Source organism: Moschus berezovskii, chromosome 20 (assembly GCF_049115385.1).
Source record: "Moschus berezovskii isolate FMDL1 chromosome 20, NW_MosBer_1.0, whole genome shotgun sequence".
In the NCBI taxonomy this organism is placed as follows: Eukaryota; Metazoa; Chordata; class Mammalia; order Artiodactyla; family Moschidae; genus Moschus; species Moschus berezovskii.
This window is the reverse complement of record NC_142479.1, coordinates 38,672,876-38,687,931: the sequence shown is the minus strand read 5'-3', so window position 1 is coordinate 38,687,931 and position 15,056 is coordinate 38,672,876. Positions and strand designations below refer to the sequence as shown.

General features: G+C 53.8%; 2 protein-coding genes across 4 annotated transcripts in view; one reads left to right on the top strand and one right to left on the bottom strand.

The window, feature by feature from the left end:
• PELP1 (proline, glutamate and leucine rich protein 1) overlaps nucleotides 1-12,942 on the bottom strand; it is a 39,035-nt gene extending 26,093 nt beyond the window's left edge. The window contains exons 1-3 of the mRNA XM_055404826.2: nucleotides 10,641-12,942; nucleotides 2,831-2,916; nucleotides 2-103 (exon numbers count right to left, since the gene is read on the bottom strand). Coding sequence (XP_055260801.2) covers nucleotides 2-40 — 39 coding nt within the window. The 5' untranslated portion in view covers nucleotides 41-103; nucleotides 2,831-2,916; nucleotides 10,641-12,942. The remainder of the gene's footprint in view (nucleotide 1; nucleotides 104-2,830; nucleotides 2,917-10,640) is intronic.
• On the top strand, nucleotides 815-9,270 carry ARRB2 (arrestin beta 2). Of its 3 annotated transcripts, none has more exons than XM_055404933.2 (15): nucleotides 815-940; nucleotides 4,019-4,049; nucleotides 4,628-4,688; nucleotides 4,802-4,846; nucleotides 5,071-5,267; nucleotides 5,551-5,610; nucleotides 5,961-6,028; nucleotides 6,137-6,272; nucleotides 6,493-6,577; nucleotides 6,851-6,923; nucleotides 7,187-7,324; nucleotides 8,031-8,114; nucleotides 8,215-8,294; nucleotides 8,373-8,460; nucleotides 8,745-9,270. In XM_055404933.2, the coding sequence occupies exons 1-15, from the start codon at nucleotides 918-920 to the stop codon at nucleotides 8,836-8,838; spliced, it is 1,263 nt and encodes a 420-aa protein (XP_055260908.1). In that variant the 5' UTR covers nucleotides 815-917; the 3' UTR covers nucleotides 8,839-9,270. The 3 variants fall into 3 exon arrangements, with proteins under 3 accessions (XP_055260908.1, XP_055260919.1, XP_088684963.1); XM_055404944.2 differs by having other exon boundaries at nucleotides 816-940; nucleotides 8,406-8,460; XM_088828837.1 differs by lacking the exon at nucleotides 815-940 and adding an exon at nucleotides 1,045-3,883.
• Nucleotides 12,943-15,056: the final 2,114 nt, after the last annotated feature.

Sequence of the window (15,056 nt, the reverse complement as noted above, 5' to 3'; positions counted from 1 at the left end):
CCTCTATTATAGCATTCCTGGAATCATAATAACTCTTCATATGTCTCCTCAACCATACGAGGAAGGCAGGGGCGATGTTAATTCACGTCTGAGTTCCCATTGCCTAGAATAGTGATTAGCACAAAATAGACATGGATAGATGTATGGACGGATGTATGCATGAATGGATGTTAACTTCGATGAATGGATGGAGAGGAGTAGTAAGAGAATTTAGAAGTAACCCTGCGAAGATCAAAGAGAGACACCAGAGGGAGCTGACACACCACAATAAAGAAGTGGGAGGGCCAAAGACGGCTACAAGCTCTGGGGTGAGCCGCATGCAATAGGCGAGCATCACGCAACTGGAACCGCTCACCCACCTGAGCATCCCCTTATCCTCCTTCCTAGACTCTGTTGGAGCTCACCCACCGCCCCCACCACCCCCGTAGCCTCCAACGCCACCGAGAAAGCAAACAAAGGGGAGGGAACCCCTGCAGGGTCCTGGATGAAGGGAGCCAATAAGAATGCTTTAATCTCCTGGAAGGCGGGCGTCTTCTTTTGAGGGGGCCCAATCAGTTCCTAAGCGGGTGTGGAGGGGCGGAGAGATGGGCGGGAGAAGCAGGGTGTAGAGACCGCGCGCGCCGGGGAGGGATCCCTCGGCAGGGGTGGGGATGGAGGGCGGAGGGGGCGGGCGGAGCCAATCATCGCGCGTGTCTGTGAGGAGAGGGCGGGCAGCGCCGTGGCGCGCGCGATCCGGGCTGACGCATCTGGACTCCGTTCCCCAGGATCCAAGTTGGGAGGGGGGAAGGAGAGGCGGGGGTAGTGGAGACAGCGCGGGGGCGCGCGTGCGCAGTGGCGCGGGGAGGAGCAGGGACCTGGCAGCGGGCTAGGAGGCTGTGAGCTCTCCGCGAACCGGGCGGGCGGCGGGCGCGCGCACCATGGGGGAGAAACCCGGGACCAGGTAAGAGAGGTGGGGCCATTCGGCGGGACGTGGGCGGCGGCCCCGGGAGGGTGCCGGGACGGTCCCCAGACAGGAACACCGGGGAGAGAATTCGGGGGCCGGACGCCTGGGTCCCTAGGGGACAGCCATCCGGGGCCGCACGCCTAGGTCCTCGAGGATAATGAGGGGAAGGCATGCCACAGCCCCTGCAGAAAGCGAGGGCTGAAGATCAAGAAACCTGCATCGGGGTTCTCGCAGAGATGTGGGGGGCCGGACGACTGGGTTCTCCGGTGCAGCCTGCGTTGCAGGGGCGGAGGAAGAAGCAGGTGGCCGGCCCGGAGGGGACTGGTGTGGGCAGACTAGATGCCAGGGGCGGGATCCCCCCAAGACTCGTGCCCAGCCACTTGAAAGCCTCCTATCCAATGCCCCACAGCCAGTCGGGCTGCCCCCACGGTCCCAAGGGCCGGGGGGCTCTGCTTCCAAACTTCTGCTTTCCCCCGGGTTGCTAAGAGCAACAGCTTCATTTTGGGGGAGCAAAGAGTGCTTGGCGACCCTCCCCAATTCTGGGCCTTATCCCTCTTCCTGGGAGTGAGGGGAGGCTGTATCTGCCCAGGGCACGCCATCCACTCCCCGGATGTTTTCTGTGCAATCGAGGCTCCTTCCTTCCACTGACACCCCGAGTTCTCTTTTTTGGTCTCTAGCAAAATCCACTTCCTGTTGTGACCCAACACCTCCGGGGGTGAATGCCTGAGTCTCTGGGGAGCAGGAGCAAAAGAGGAAAAAGATTGGGGCTATTTGCTTCTCTTCAGAGAGGTTCAGGAATGGGGGCCTGGTTCTGAGCTGTCACTTGTTCTGCAAAACATTTTACCAGCCCCACAGCTCCCCACCCATAGAGTAGGAAATCAGGTTCCCGAGCACCCGACTGATACTGGAGAGGTGATCAGAGGAGGACTGGCGTCCTGGATTAGGGGTTAAACACAGCAAAAGGGGAAGTCGCCGACTTGAGGGAGGCCCCAGATTTCCGTTATGTGGTTCAGGGAGGGGGACGGATGGACCACACGGGGACTGCTGACTTGGCACAATTCCTCCCACCTCCATCAAATTCTGGGCCACAGGAAATGGAGAGAATAGCAGGAAGTGTGAAGGGGCATCTGATTCTGCTGCCCCCCTCCCCCCCACCCGCTGGGCACCTCTCAGGTCACCCCGACACTCCGCCTTCTTGGCCAGCCTCAGTATACACATGCTTGTTCCTCCCTACCCGGCAGGAGGTTGGCTGGGTTAGGATCCAAAGGGCAGGTGCCCTGCAGCTGCTTCAGGGCAATTACTCCAGAACCACACTCCAGTTGTCCAACGGACTGTGGCTGTCCCAACCCTCTGCCAAGGACTCCTAATAGAAAGAAACACTGGGACAAAGAGGAAAACCAGAAGCAAAGGGGAGAGAGAGCTGAAGGCTGCCACAGCAGTCAGCCCCCAGGTGGGGACAAGAGATAGGGTGCTTATCCTAGTTCCCACCATACCAGTGTCTGCCCTCCTTTACTGGATGGGGGTACGTGGGGGCCTCTGTAACCTATGCCTTATGGACTTTGGATCGCTTGGCCTTCTGGGAAGAAGGAGCGTGTGACGTTGTTACAGTGGCAGGATTTCAGTTTCTACTACCTGGGGACCATTCCCGGGTATCATTGCTGAGGCAGAGTGGATTGGTAGGAGTAAGATGAGGCAGCAAAGAACAGGCCCACAAGTGGCCAGGGCACAGGGGTTGCCAGACATCTCCCTATCCTCCCAGCAGTGGGTGGAGTCCAGGCTTAGACCATTTCATCAACCAGAAAGCGAAATCTCCTTCACTCCAACAAACATAATGCCAAGAACAGAGGCAGGATAGTACAATCATTTAGTGATGAAGAGCCAGAGTACCTCTGTCTGTACCCGAATTCCACCATTTACACTCTCCGTGACCTCAGGCAAAATACTTGACCTCTCCTGGGCTTCAGTTTCCTCACCTGTAAAATAGGAATATCAGGACCTCCATCACTGGGTTGCTAAGAGTATTAAATGCGATAACACACCTGAAACACTTGCAATGCTACAGGGCATGAACCATTCACCCAATGTTAGGCAGTGTCTGGCTTAAGGCTGGAACTGTGCTGGGGACGCCTAAATCAATAAGGCCTCTATTGCTGACAGTCTAGTGAAATAGATGATACACAGCACGTTATCACACTACATGTGTGCTAAGTCACTCAGTCGTGTCCAGTTCTTTGTGACCCCACAGACTGCAGCCCACCTGGCTCCTCTGTCCATGGGATTCTCCAGGCAGGAATACTAGAGTGGGTTGCCATGCCCTCCTCCAGGGGATCTTCCCAACCCAGGGATCGAACCCTTGTCTTTTATATCTCCTGCATTGGCAGGCGGGTTCTTGACCACTAGCACCACCTGGGAAGCCCTATTACACTACAGGTAAAGCATAAACAAGGTGTGACAGAAACCCCAAAAAAGGGAGTGACTAGAGTGGGGCTGGATCTTCTTTCTAAAGGAGGTGACATCTGAGCTGGGCCTTGAAAGACAAATAACCTTTTAAGCTGCTGAGATCACAGACAGGGACAGTTGGAGGTTAATGGAGAGTAGGGTCACACTTAGGAACTACCCATAATAAAAACCAGTTTAGAGCCATTGCTCTTTCCAGTACTCCAGCTGTTGTGGGAGGTGGAGACCAGAGATGGAAAGGAGAGGTCTTATACAGACAACCTGCAACCTGCCCATTCAGGTCCCCCTGGAGGAGATCCTCTGGGAAGAGCCTGAGCGGTTCCTCTGGCAACCCGAGGCCATTGCCAGGGGAGGAGGGGAACTAGTGAGGGTGGAGCAAGGGGGTTGCCATGGCAACCAGCTTGGAGGGGCTGCCATGCTGGGAGTATTAAGAACTTGTGGTTACCTGTCCTTCTGGGGAGAAGTGGGCTGGGGTAGGGCTGGGTAAAGCCCCAAAGCCTCTAGGTGGGAATCTCGGGTGAGCTCTGCCTTCTCGGGCCAGGGAGGGACAAGGTCCTGGCACCAGGGTCTCTGCTGAGTCTGAGGCAGGCAGTGGGGTTTCCCTTTCTGTTTTGTTAGGGTCTTCAAGAAGTCGAGTCCTAACTGCAAGGTGAGTCTCCCACAGCGCTTCTCCTCCCTGGGCCCTCGCAAGGCCCAGCCTGCCCCTAGACGATCCCCAACCCCAAGCTCCCCACTTCCTGTGACAGCTAAGAGCTGACTTCCTTCCCTTCTGAAGCCCCTGGCCGCAAAGGCCTAAGCCAGCCACAGGGCTGGGTGGGGACAGGCTGGGGTCCTAAGTGAGACTCAGGGGGAGGGGCCAGAAGCCCAGGCCTGGAGCCCTCACAGGGGCCAAGCCAAGATGCCTCCCCGAGGCTATGGTCTGTTTTTCCGAGGTCCCTGAGGAGATCTGGTGAGGCTCTGTAACCGCCTGCCTAGGGCCAGGTTCTCCTGGACACACAGACACACCCACCCACCTGAAAACGGTATTAGGGAGTAGTTAAAAAGCCTCAAGTTCAGCTAGTCGGGGGAAAGCCCACCACTCTCGTCTTGCAACCCTACAAAAACCCAGAGAAACTCCTTCAGAGACCCCCAGCCTGGGAGGCCCAGGGGCAGGGCAGCCGCTTTTGAGGGCTCTGCAGCCCTGCCAGTCCCCTACCCAGTCTTCCTGTGACCCCTCTGCGTCCTCAGCTCACCGTGTACCTGGGCAAGCGGGACTTTGTGGACCACCTGGACAAAGTGGATCCTGTAGGTAAGAGTGCTCAGAAGGGAGCATCATGTCGACCGAGATGGGAGGCAGTTCCTGGGCCCAGGAATGGAGGGGAGGCCCTGACAGGAACTGCGCTCCTGTGTCCCCTTCCCCAGATGGTGTGGTGCTAGTGGACCCGGACTACCTGAAGGACCGCAAAGGTACCTACCGCCCCGAGCCAGGGGCCTGAGGGAAGGGAGTCAGGGAGGTGGGGTTAGCACTGAGATGGGCCCCAAGGAGACAGGTGGGGAGCCGAGGTGAAACCAGGAGCGGGGTGAGATTCAGGCCAGTGCTGTGCTGCCGAGGAAGGAGCAGCTGCTGCTACGAACTGGGGGGACTTTGGGAGGGGGGCTCCTGACCACCCCACCTTGCCCTCCCTTGCTAGTGTTTGTGACCCTCACCTGCGCCTTTCGCTATGGCCGCGAAGACCTGGATGTGCTGGGCTTGTCCTTCCGCAAAGACCTGTTCATCGCCAACTACCAGGCCTTTCCCCCAACACCCAACCCACCCCGGCCCCCTACCCGCCTGCAGGAGCGGCTGCTGAGGAAGCTGGGCCAGCATGCCCACCCCTTTTTTTTCACAGTGAGGATGCCCCCACCCTCTACAGAGCAAGGGGTCCGGGACTGTGTTGGGGGGCAGGGGTGAAGCATCTGTTACAAGAAGGTCTGGGAGTAATACTGTGGGACCCTAGACCCCCAGATCCCTTCAGGGTCACCCTGCACTCCTAGCCTCTCTGCCTCTTCCCTGGGGCCCCCTCCGTTTTCCTTTCTCATCCCCAGGAGTCCTTCTCCAGCCTCTTAAGTTGAGATTGGGAGGAAGATTTGGGGACTTTCTGGAAGAACTGAACTCTTTTCCTCCGCCACAGATACCCCAGAACCTGCCCTGCTCCGTCACCCTGCAGCCAGGCCCAGAGGACACGGGGAAGGTACAGGAGGAAGAGTCCAGCAGGCACCCGGGGCACACTTGAGGCGGGCTGGGGTGCTGAGGAGACATCAGGGTGGGATTCAGGGCAGGGAAGTCTGCCCCATGGTGGTGGCCCTGTCCCCGTGTAATACTGCCTCCTGCTCTTGACCTGCTCATAAGGGTAGAAGGGCTCACCTTGCACAGCCAAGACTGAGCCCCAGCTGGAGCCAGGCCTGGGGAGGCAGAGGGAGACCCAGGCCCTAGGCTCTCAGCCCAAGAGTCCCTGCCCAAGGTGAGGGAAGCAGGAAGGAAGGGAGTGGCGGTGGTGGCAGGGACCTTGTGTAAGATGTGACCTTTTCTACCCTCCTTGAGGCCTGCGGGGTGGACTTTGAGATTCGAGCCTTCTGCGCCAAGTCACTAGAAGAGAAAAGCCACAAACGGTGAGGGAAGCAACCTCCCCTCGGGCCTGAGCCGGACCCCTGTGGAAGGTGGGAACGTGTCTGACCCTCTGAAGACTGACCCTCTCACCACTCACCCCCTGCCCCCAGGAACTCTGTGCGTCTGGTGATCCGAAAGGTGCAGTTTGCCCCAGAGAAACCCGGCCCCCAGCCTTCAGCTGAAACCACACGCCACTTTCTCATGTCTGACCGGTCCTTGCACCTTGAGGCTTCGCTGGACAAGGAGGTGGGGTGGTGACGCAAGTGCTGCAGTGCAGGCCCTGGGGGGAGGGCCGGAACCACAGGGCGGGATATTTTCAAAGGAGGCCACCTTAGCTGAGGGTGGGCTTGGGTACAGGCTGGGAGGAGGCCCAGCCCTGTGTGTGTGTGGCGGGGGTTGGGGGGGGGCATGCTAATAACAGGGCCAGTGAAAACACCCAATTAACCTGACCCCCTCTCCTCAAAAGCTGTACTACCATGGGGAGCCCCTCAATGTCAATGTCCACGTCACCAATAACTCCACCAAGACTGTCAAGAAGATCAAAGTCTCTGGTAGGAGGTGGGGGCTGGAAGGGGGCCTTACGCTGGGGGTGGGGTGGGCAGTTTCTGCCAATGTAGCCTCAAGCATCAGCTCAGCCCCAGGACAGAGACCAGTTTGGGAGACCCACGGGGCTCAAAGACCTCAGGCTGTCTGTCCCGGGATGAGATGGAGGGGCAGTGTGGGTCCTCGGAGGGGCTGGGGCCCTTGCCTGGGTCTGGAGCTAAGTAGGGGGTTGTCTGTACCCCACGCCCAGTGGCTTGGCACCCGGCCCCTTCCCCCCACAGTGAGACAGTACGCCGACATCTGCCTCTTCAGCACCGCCCAGTACAAATGTCCCGTGGCTCAGGTCGAACAAGAGTGAGTAGCAGAACAGCCCTGGGAAAGGTGGGCCCTGGAAACGTGGGGGCGTGGGTGGTTCTTCTCAAACTGTCTCTACTTACAAGGGCATTCCCTCCAGTCTGAGGGTAGCTCTCAGCTGTCCGTTTTCTTGAGCAGGTTGAGCCAAAACCTACTCCCTGTGACCAGAGCCCACAGACAGGAGGGGCTGGTGATGAGGGAGAAGCTGCCCCCTCGCCCCGCCCGCCCCTGCAGAGTGTCCTTCTCTTGTCCCCACCCCGCAGTGACCAGGTGTCGCCCAGCTCCACATTCTGTAAGGTGTACACCATAACCCCCCTGCTCAGCAACAACCGGGAGAAGCGCGGCCTCGCCCTGGACGGGAAGCTCAAGCACGAGGACACCAACCTGGCCTCCAGCACCATGTGAGGCGGGAGTCAGGGGGGTGGCCGCAGCGCAGGAGACTAGACTCCCATTCTCTGCAGCTGTGGGCCAGGTTCTGTCCCCCAGGGCCAGGGCTCTATCACTGAACAGATCCCAAACACCCCTCCTGTTCTCAGAGGGAGGCCAAACAAATCAGATACAGGACAGGATGTGTAGCGTGTTTAGTGACAGGTATTAAGGAGAAAAAGCAAGGCTGACATGGGAGATATAAAGGGGGAGGGATGGGGAGGCCTGATCCAGAGGTGGATTCTGGGTGAAGATGCCAAGGGAGTAGGTGATGTGCATGTGCAGGGCGGGAGTGCTCCAGGCAGAGGGTACCACAGGCATGAAGACCCTGAGGTGGACCACCCGGGTGTCTGAGGCAGGCCCTCTAGGGGCAACAGCCTCATAAAGTAGGGGCTAGATTTCAGTCCTCCCCACTCCTCTGTACACGACCACACACAGCAAGCCTGGAGGCCAGCCCGGGAGCCCGAAGTGGGGTCAGAGGGCTGGTGGAGAGCAAGACACTGCAGGGTGGCTGGGCTGCAAGGACTTGGGCTTTCACTGAGAGAGGGAGGAGGACCACAGCAGGGTACTTTATGTGACAGGAACATGCTGGTGTCTGTAGTCCTGCCTCCTCATGGGGGCCCCGGGGTGGGCAGTGGGCAGAGCAGTGGGCTCCGGTCCAACCCCTTCCCTCAACTGCAGCGTGAAGGAGGGTGCCAACAAGGAGGTGCTGGGGATCCTGGTGTCCTACAGGGTCAAGGTGAAGCTGGTGGTGTCTCGAGGCGGGTGAGTGCTGGGCTGGGGGCACCTGGGGGTGGGGGTGGGCGCAGGGGTTTCCTCAGGCTCTAAACTATCATCTCTTCTTGCCGCCTCTCCCCCACCCCAGGGATGTCTCGGTGGAGCTGCCTTTTGTTCTCATGCACCCCAAGCCCCATGATCACGTCACCCTTCCCAGGCCCCAGTCAGGTGAGCCTGCCACCCACCCAGGCCCCCAGAGGGAGGGTCTGAAGCAAGGCCAGTGGAGAGGAAAGCTGGTCCTTTTAGCACCCACCCACCCCCCGACTCTCCTCCCCTCAGCTGCTCCTGAAACAGATGCCCCTGTGGACACCAACCTCATTGAATTCGATACCAAGTAAGAGGCTCATGCCCCACCCCTTCGAGCTTTGACTCTCTTGACAGATTCCTGTAACATTCAGATCTACCCCGTTTTTTTCCCTTTGGGAGGGATGGTTGAAGCATCCAATTGAGAGGACTTAGGCTCATGAGCTGCCAACTACCACCCCTCCTCTGTGCCTTCTGCAAACATCTCCAGTCGCAAGGCTGCTCCGGCGCCTCTGTCTCTGGGAGGGGAGGGGACTGGGAGGTGGAGGAGGAGGCCTGGGGCCCCCACCTCACCCCCTCCTCTCTACCACCAAGCTATGCCACAGACGACGACATTGTGTTTGAGGACTTTGCCCGGCTGCGGCTCAAGGGGCTGAAGGATGAGGACTACGATGACCAGTTCTGCTAGGAAGGGAGGCTGGAAGAAGGGAGTGGATGGCGGGGGGCAGGACCAAGACCCCCACTGTCACTGAGGGGGATCCCAGCCCCTCATCCCTTCCCCCCCGCCCAGCGGCTTCCTTGACCAACCCCACCCCCACCAGATACACACTGGACCCAGCTCTTGTGGAACATGGGCATTAATTTTTTGACTTTGGCTGTGCTTCCCCAATCCCCCAGTGGGTGGCAAGCTGTGTTCACACCTCAGTTTTTTGGAAGGGGAGCTGAAGAGGGTGATAGTAGGAAAAGGCGGGGAAAGCACTCCCACGTTCAACCTCACACCGACACCCCCTCCTGTCACTATCTCTGCCTCCCATTCCTTCAGGATGAGGCCCTTTGGGGGGCAGGACCACTTCTTTGTTTCTGAGCATAAAGAAGAAAATAAACCTTTTAATAGGCCTGAGTGCGTGTGTTTTCTGAGCGTCATTTAAGGAGCGCACAGTGTGCTCATCCATGACTGTCAGCTGTGGGTGAGGACTCAGTCCCATCTCTGCACCCACGTGGCACCTGGCCCAGAGGCTGTCAATAAACATTTACGGAATGGCTGAACTGTACCTGTGCCCCAAGGCAAACACAAAAACTTGATTTGGTCAGTTCCGACTCAAAGGTAGTTTGATAAAGCCACAGAGCAAACTCTCTCATTTACACAGGGAATAACAACTCACTTTCCCGCAGACTAGATGCTTGTGGGAGCTGGGCAGGGCAGGCCCGTCCCCATTGGGGCTGACGTACACGACCATGGGGTGACCTGTTGTGACTGAGCTGTTTCCACAGCTCCGTGTGCCTGCTCCCACTGTCTGTTCCTGGGGCTCGGCGGGGCCACAGCTGCAGGCAGAAGCCACGTGACTGGCATCTCTGTGGAGCCTGGTACTTACACTGTCACACAGAAGCTGAGGCTTCAGACAGCCAAAGGCAGTCGTGCTGCTGTGGACAAGTCCAAGAGGCTACGGCCCACTGCTGCTCCTCTGATGCTTGTCGGGGACTCCCAGAGGCTCAGCCCAAGCCCCTGGATGGGCTGGAGGGAGGGAGTGATACTCCCGACATCCCTCACCCCCACCACCCACTCCCATTCCTGCAGTCCAACCTTCCTTTTTCTCTTAAGGCTCATTCATTCGTGCCATGAACCATCTTGATTTAAATCCGCATCATGTGCTAAGCATAGTACAGGGATGGCAGTGATCAAAACAAACTTGAAATCATTACAATATCTGCTCCGAAGGAGAAACGCAGCAGCTAGGGAGCTCTGACTGAGGCGAGGGCTGGAGACTGATCTCCCTGGAGGTGGTGGTGACCTTGGAACAGAGTCCTGGAAGATGAGGAGGAGGCCAGTATCCCAGGCAACAGTAACACCATGTGTGAGGGCAGCGGGAACAGAGAACATTTCAGAGGCTGAAAGAGGCCAGAGGGACTGGGACAGAGACATCCGGGTGCAAAGCAGTTCCAGATGAGGCTGATGAGGCAATGGGGCCCCTCCTACCGGCCTTTAGTGGCTCAGTGGTAAAGAATCCGCCTGCCAATGCAGGAGATGTGGGTTCGATCCCTGGGTTGGGACGATCCCCCTGGAGAAGGAAATAGCAACCCATTCCAGTACTCTTGCCTGGAAAATTCCGTGGACAGAGGAGCCTGGCAGGCTGCAGCTCATAGGGTCACAGTCAGTCACAGAGTCAGACAACCACAAAGCATACACACACGCACACAGCTCAGGAAACCTAATTAAATCAGGATTGACCCACAGACTTTCAGTGCCCCCAGAATGCCAGTGGCCTTGCTTACCTCTCCACAGTAGTAGTCTATTTGCACACCTTGGTCTTCTTCACACGGAGGAACCGCCATCATCCTTCTGACTCCCAGGAACCTGCTCCTTGACCTCGGAGCTCTTGGCCTGTGGACCTCACAGCTTTTCAGGTGAATCCGAATCCTCTGGGGTACACGATAAAGACACGGAGTCCTACGCTTCCACCTTCCCCGATTCTGATTCAGTTGGTCCCAGGAAGAATCCATGAATCAGGATTTTGAATTAGAACAGTTTGAGAAACAAGGCCTTTTTTATTTTAGCTTAAAAACATTTTTAATGCTTTTAAAAAGGTGAAACATGCACATAGTTAAAAAAAAAATCCACAGGGAAGAGAAGCCTACCTCCTGCCCTTGACCCCCAGTCTCCCATTTCTCATTCCCAGAGGCAGCCAGTATCACCAGTTTCTTGATTATTCTTCCAAAGACATTCTTCAGACACAGTTATACCCATATAACCTATATTTCAGCAAGCAGTTAGAACCTGACATGGAACAACAGACTGGTTCCAAATAGGAAAAGGAATACGTCAAGGCTGTATATTGTCACCCTGCTTTTTTAACTTATATGCATAGTACATCATGAGAAACACTAGGCTGGAGGAAGCACAAGATGGAATCAAGATTGCCGGGAGAAATATCAATAACCTCAGATATGCAGATGACACTACCCGTATGGCAGAAAGTGAAGAAGAACTAAATAGCCTCTGATGAAAGTGAAAGAGGAGAGTGAAAAAGTTGGCTTAAAGCTTAACATTCAGAAAACTAAGATCATGGCATTCGGTCCCATCACTTCAAGGCAAATAGATGGGAAAACAGTGGAAACAGCGGCTGACTTTATTTTTTTGGACTCCAAAATCACTGTAGATGGTGAATGCAGCCATGAAATTAAAAGACGCTTACTCCTTGGAAGGAAAGTTATGACCAACCTAGACAGAATATTAAAAAGCCGAGATATTACTTTGCCAACAAAGGTCCATCTAGTCAAGGCTATGGTTTTTCCAGGAGTCATGTAGGCATGTGAGAGTTGGACTATAAAGAAAGCTAAGCACAGAAGAATTGATGCTTTTGAATTGTGGTGTTGGATAAGACTCTTGAGAGGCCCTTGGACTGCAAGGAGATCCAACCAGTTCATCCTAAAGGAAATCAGTCCTGGGTGTTCATTGGAAGGACTGATGTTGAACCTGAGACTCCAATACTTTAGTCACCTGATGTGAAGAGCTGACTCATTTGAAAAGACCCTGATGCTGGGAAAGATTGAGGGCAGGAGGAGAAGGGGACAACAGAGGATGAGATAGCTGGATGGCATCATCGACTCAAAGGGCATGGGTTTGGGTGGACTCCAGGAGTTGGTGATGGACAGGGAGGCCTGGCGTGCTGCGGTTCATGGGGTCGCAAAGAGTCAGACACGACTGAGCAACTGAACTGGACTGAACAGCATACTATGCACTCTTCTACACCTGGCTTTTTTTCCCTTAGTCATGCGACTAGAAGAACATTCCTTTAGCAATCCATATACATCTATCTCATTCTTTATTTTCATTTATTTATACATTTGGTTGCATCAAGCCTTAGTTGTGGCACGTGGGCTCTTGGTTGCAATACATGGGGTTTAGTTGCCCGGTAGCATGTGGGATCTTAGTTCCCTGACCAGGGATCAAACTTGCTCCCCCTGCACTGGAAGACAGATTCTTAACGACTGGGCCACTGTGGAAGTCCCTAGATCTCCCTCTTTGCTTTAAAGAGTTGCCTGGCTTCCATTGCCTAGACGTCATTTACTTTTCAGTTGTCTATCAATGAACATGAAGGATGTCCACTCTTGCTAATTCAAACACTATTACAATAATTATCCTTGAAGATATGTCTTTTTTCACATACAAACTGCATATGTAGAACAAACTCTTAAAAGTAGAATTGGTGGGGGAATTCCCTGGGTGTCCAGTGGTTAAGGCTCCTCATGCTTTCACTGCCAAGGGTCCGCTTTCAATCCCTGGTTGGGGAACTAAGATCCCACAAGCCGCAAAACACGACCAAAAAGAAAAAGTAGAATTGGTGGGTCAAAGAGGGTGAGCATTGACACTATATGTAAAACAGATAACCAACAAGGCCCTAGTGTATTTTGGGGCTATGTCCTGCACTGCAAGAGAAGTTCCTATATCCTTGTTGTTTAGTTGCTAAGTCATGTCTGACTGTTTCGCAACCCCATGAACTATAATGCGCCAGGCTCTTCTGTCCATGGGATTTTCCAGGCAAGAGTGCTGGAGCAGATTGCTGTTTCCTTCTCCAGGGGATCTTCCCAACCCAGGGATTGAACCTATGTCTCCTATATTGGCAGGTGGATTCTTTACCACTGCGTCACCTACAAAGCCTATATATACTTTTTCAGATTCTTTTCCATTATATATATATATTTAAAGTATATATATATATATATATATATATATAATTGAACCACTTTTCTGTACACCTGAAACTAACACATTATAAATCAACTACACTCCTATAAATTTTTTTTTTCAGTGAGAGAAAAAAGGGTGAGCATCTTTTCGATCCCTAGGTCAACAAGCTCCCCTGGAGAAGGAAATGGCAACCAACTCCAGTATTCGTGCCTGGAGAATCCCATGGACAGAGGAGCCCAGTGGGATACAGTCCCTGGGTCGCAAGGAGTCAGACACAACTTTACCAACTAAACAACAACAAAATTGTTGACTACATATTACAATTTAAAAACTCATGAATTTTAAATTATAATATGTAGTCAGGTACAATCCCTTTTTTTCTTTAATAGTTTCTTGGTTTTTTGTCACAAAACTCTTGCCCCTTCGGCTTTCTCACAATTTAACACTTCCTTTTCTTTCCAGATGAAACTTCAAGATCATCATATCAACCACCATCTCAGCAGCTTCAAATGTTCCTCCTTTCACAAAAACTACTCTCAAACCCCACCCTTGGCTCTACCTAAGCAACACCTCACCCTTCTCTGCTCCAACACAGGGTTGCTGAGGCACTGCCAGAGAAAAATCGCACAACCACAGTTAGTTGTTCATTCATCACATTTTTTGGCCATGCTGTGCGGCATGTGGGATTTTAAGTTCTTCTCACCAGAGCCCCCTGCGCTGGAAGCCTAGAGTCTTAACCACTGGACCGGGGACTTAACCACAAGTCCCTCAACAAATATTTTTAACACATCCTAGGTGCCAACACCGTGCTAAGCGATGGGTACGGATCTGGGCCACTACAAACTTATAGCTTCTAACCTCAGCTGGGCCCTCAATCCCTGATAACTCCCAGTCCCTCTCCCCTCCATGTCCCTGGTCACCTCCTTTCTCCTTCTCCCACCCTACTCACTAATTTTCCAAACCTTTCTCACATTCAGAGTGATTTCTCCCCGCTCTTCACAGAGATTAGACTCTTACCTGGGGAATTTGACTATTCAGGGAAAAGACCTAAGGGTATTAACATCAGGGGTTCTCCAACACAGCAGTTAGCCAGATCACCCGACAGTGAAACCCACAGTTGGTAAGTCCCAACTGTATCCTCAGATCTTCTAGTCATTTTCTTAGCACGTCCCCTTGAAAGATGAGCAGACAGGGACTTCCCTGGTGGTCCAGCGGTGAAGAATCACCCTTCTGGTGCTGAGGACGTGGGTTCAATCCCCAATCGGGAACTAAGCCCACGTGCCATGAGGCAACTAAGCCTGTGTGCTGCAGCTCCTGAGCCCATGAGTTCTGGAGCTCTAGAGCTCTGTGCTGCAATGAAATGCCCATGCACCATGACGAAATATCCCGTATGCCCAACTCAGTAAGGCCCAATGCAGCCAGATAAATATTAAAACAAGAATATGCAATTTTTCTTAAAGAAAGATGAAAGATCTAAAACAAAGGATTTCCAGATGTTTGCTGAAACTTTCTAATCTGAAAGGCAGAGACCAAAATATACTGGGAAAAAAAAAACACCTTAGATAACAGAGAGCGAAACTTAAAGACAAAAACATTGATGCTATTAGGTAAGAGATTGGGGCTTCCCACGTGGTGCTAGTGGTAAAGAATCTGCCTGCCAATTCGGGAGATTTAAGAAACTCAGGTTCCATCTCCTGGAGGAGGTCATGGCAACCAGTATTCTTGTCCTGGAGAATCCCATGGACAGATGAGCCTGGCGGGCTACAGTCCATAGGGTCACAAAGAGTCAGACACCACTGAAGCAACTTAGCATGCACACATTATAATAGAGGATTGAATGGAAGAAAACACAGTTTAAAATAAAACCTTGAGGGAAGGAATACATTGAGCAAAAGGGTTGAAGAGCAAGTGGGAAAATTAGAGAATCAGTGCAGGGGCTTAAATTCTGTAAGAGAACAAGGTAAAAGGGAGGAACAGATGTGTGTTTCCAGATGAAAAGG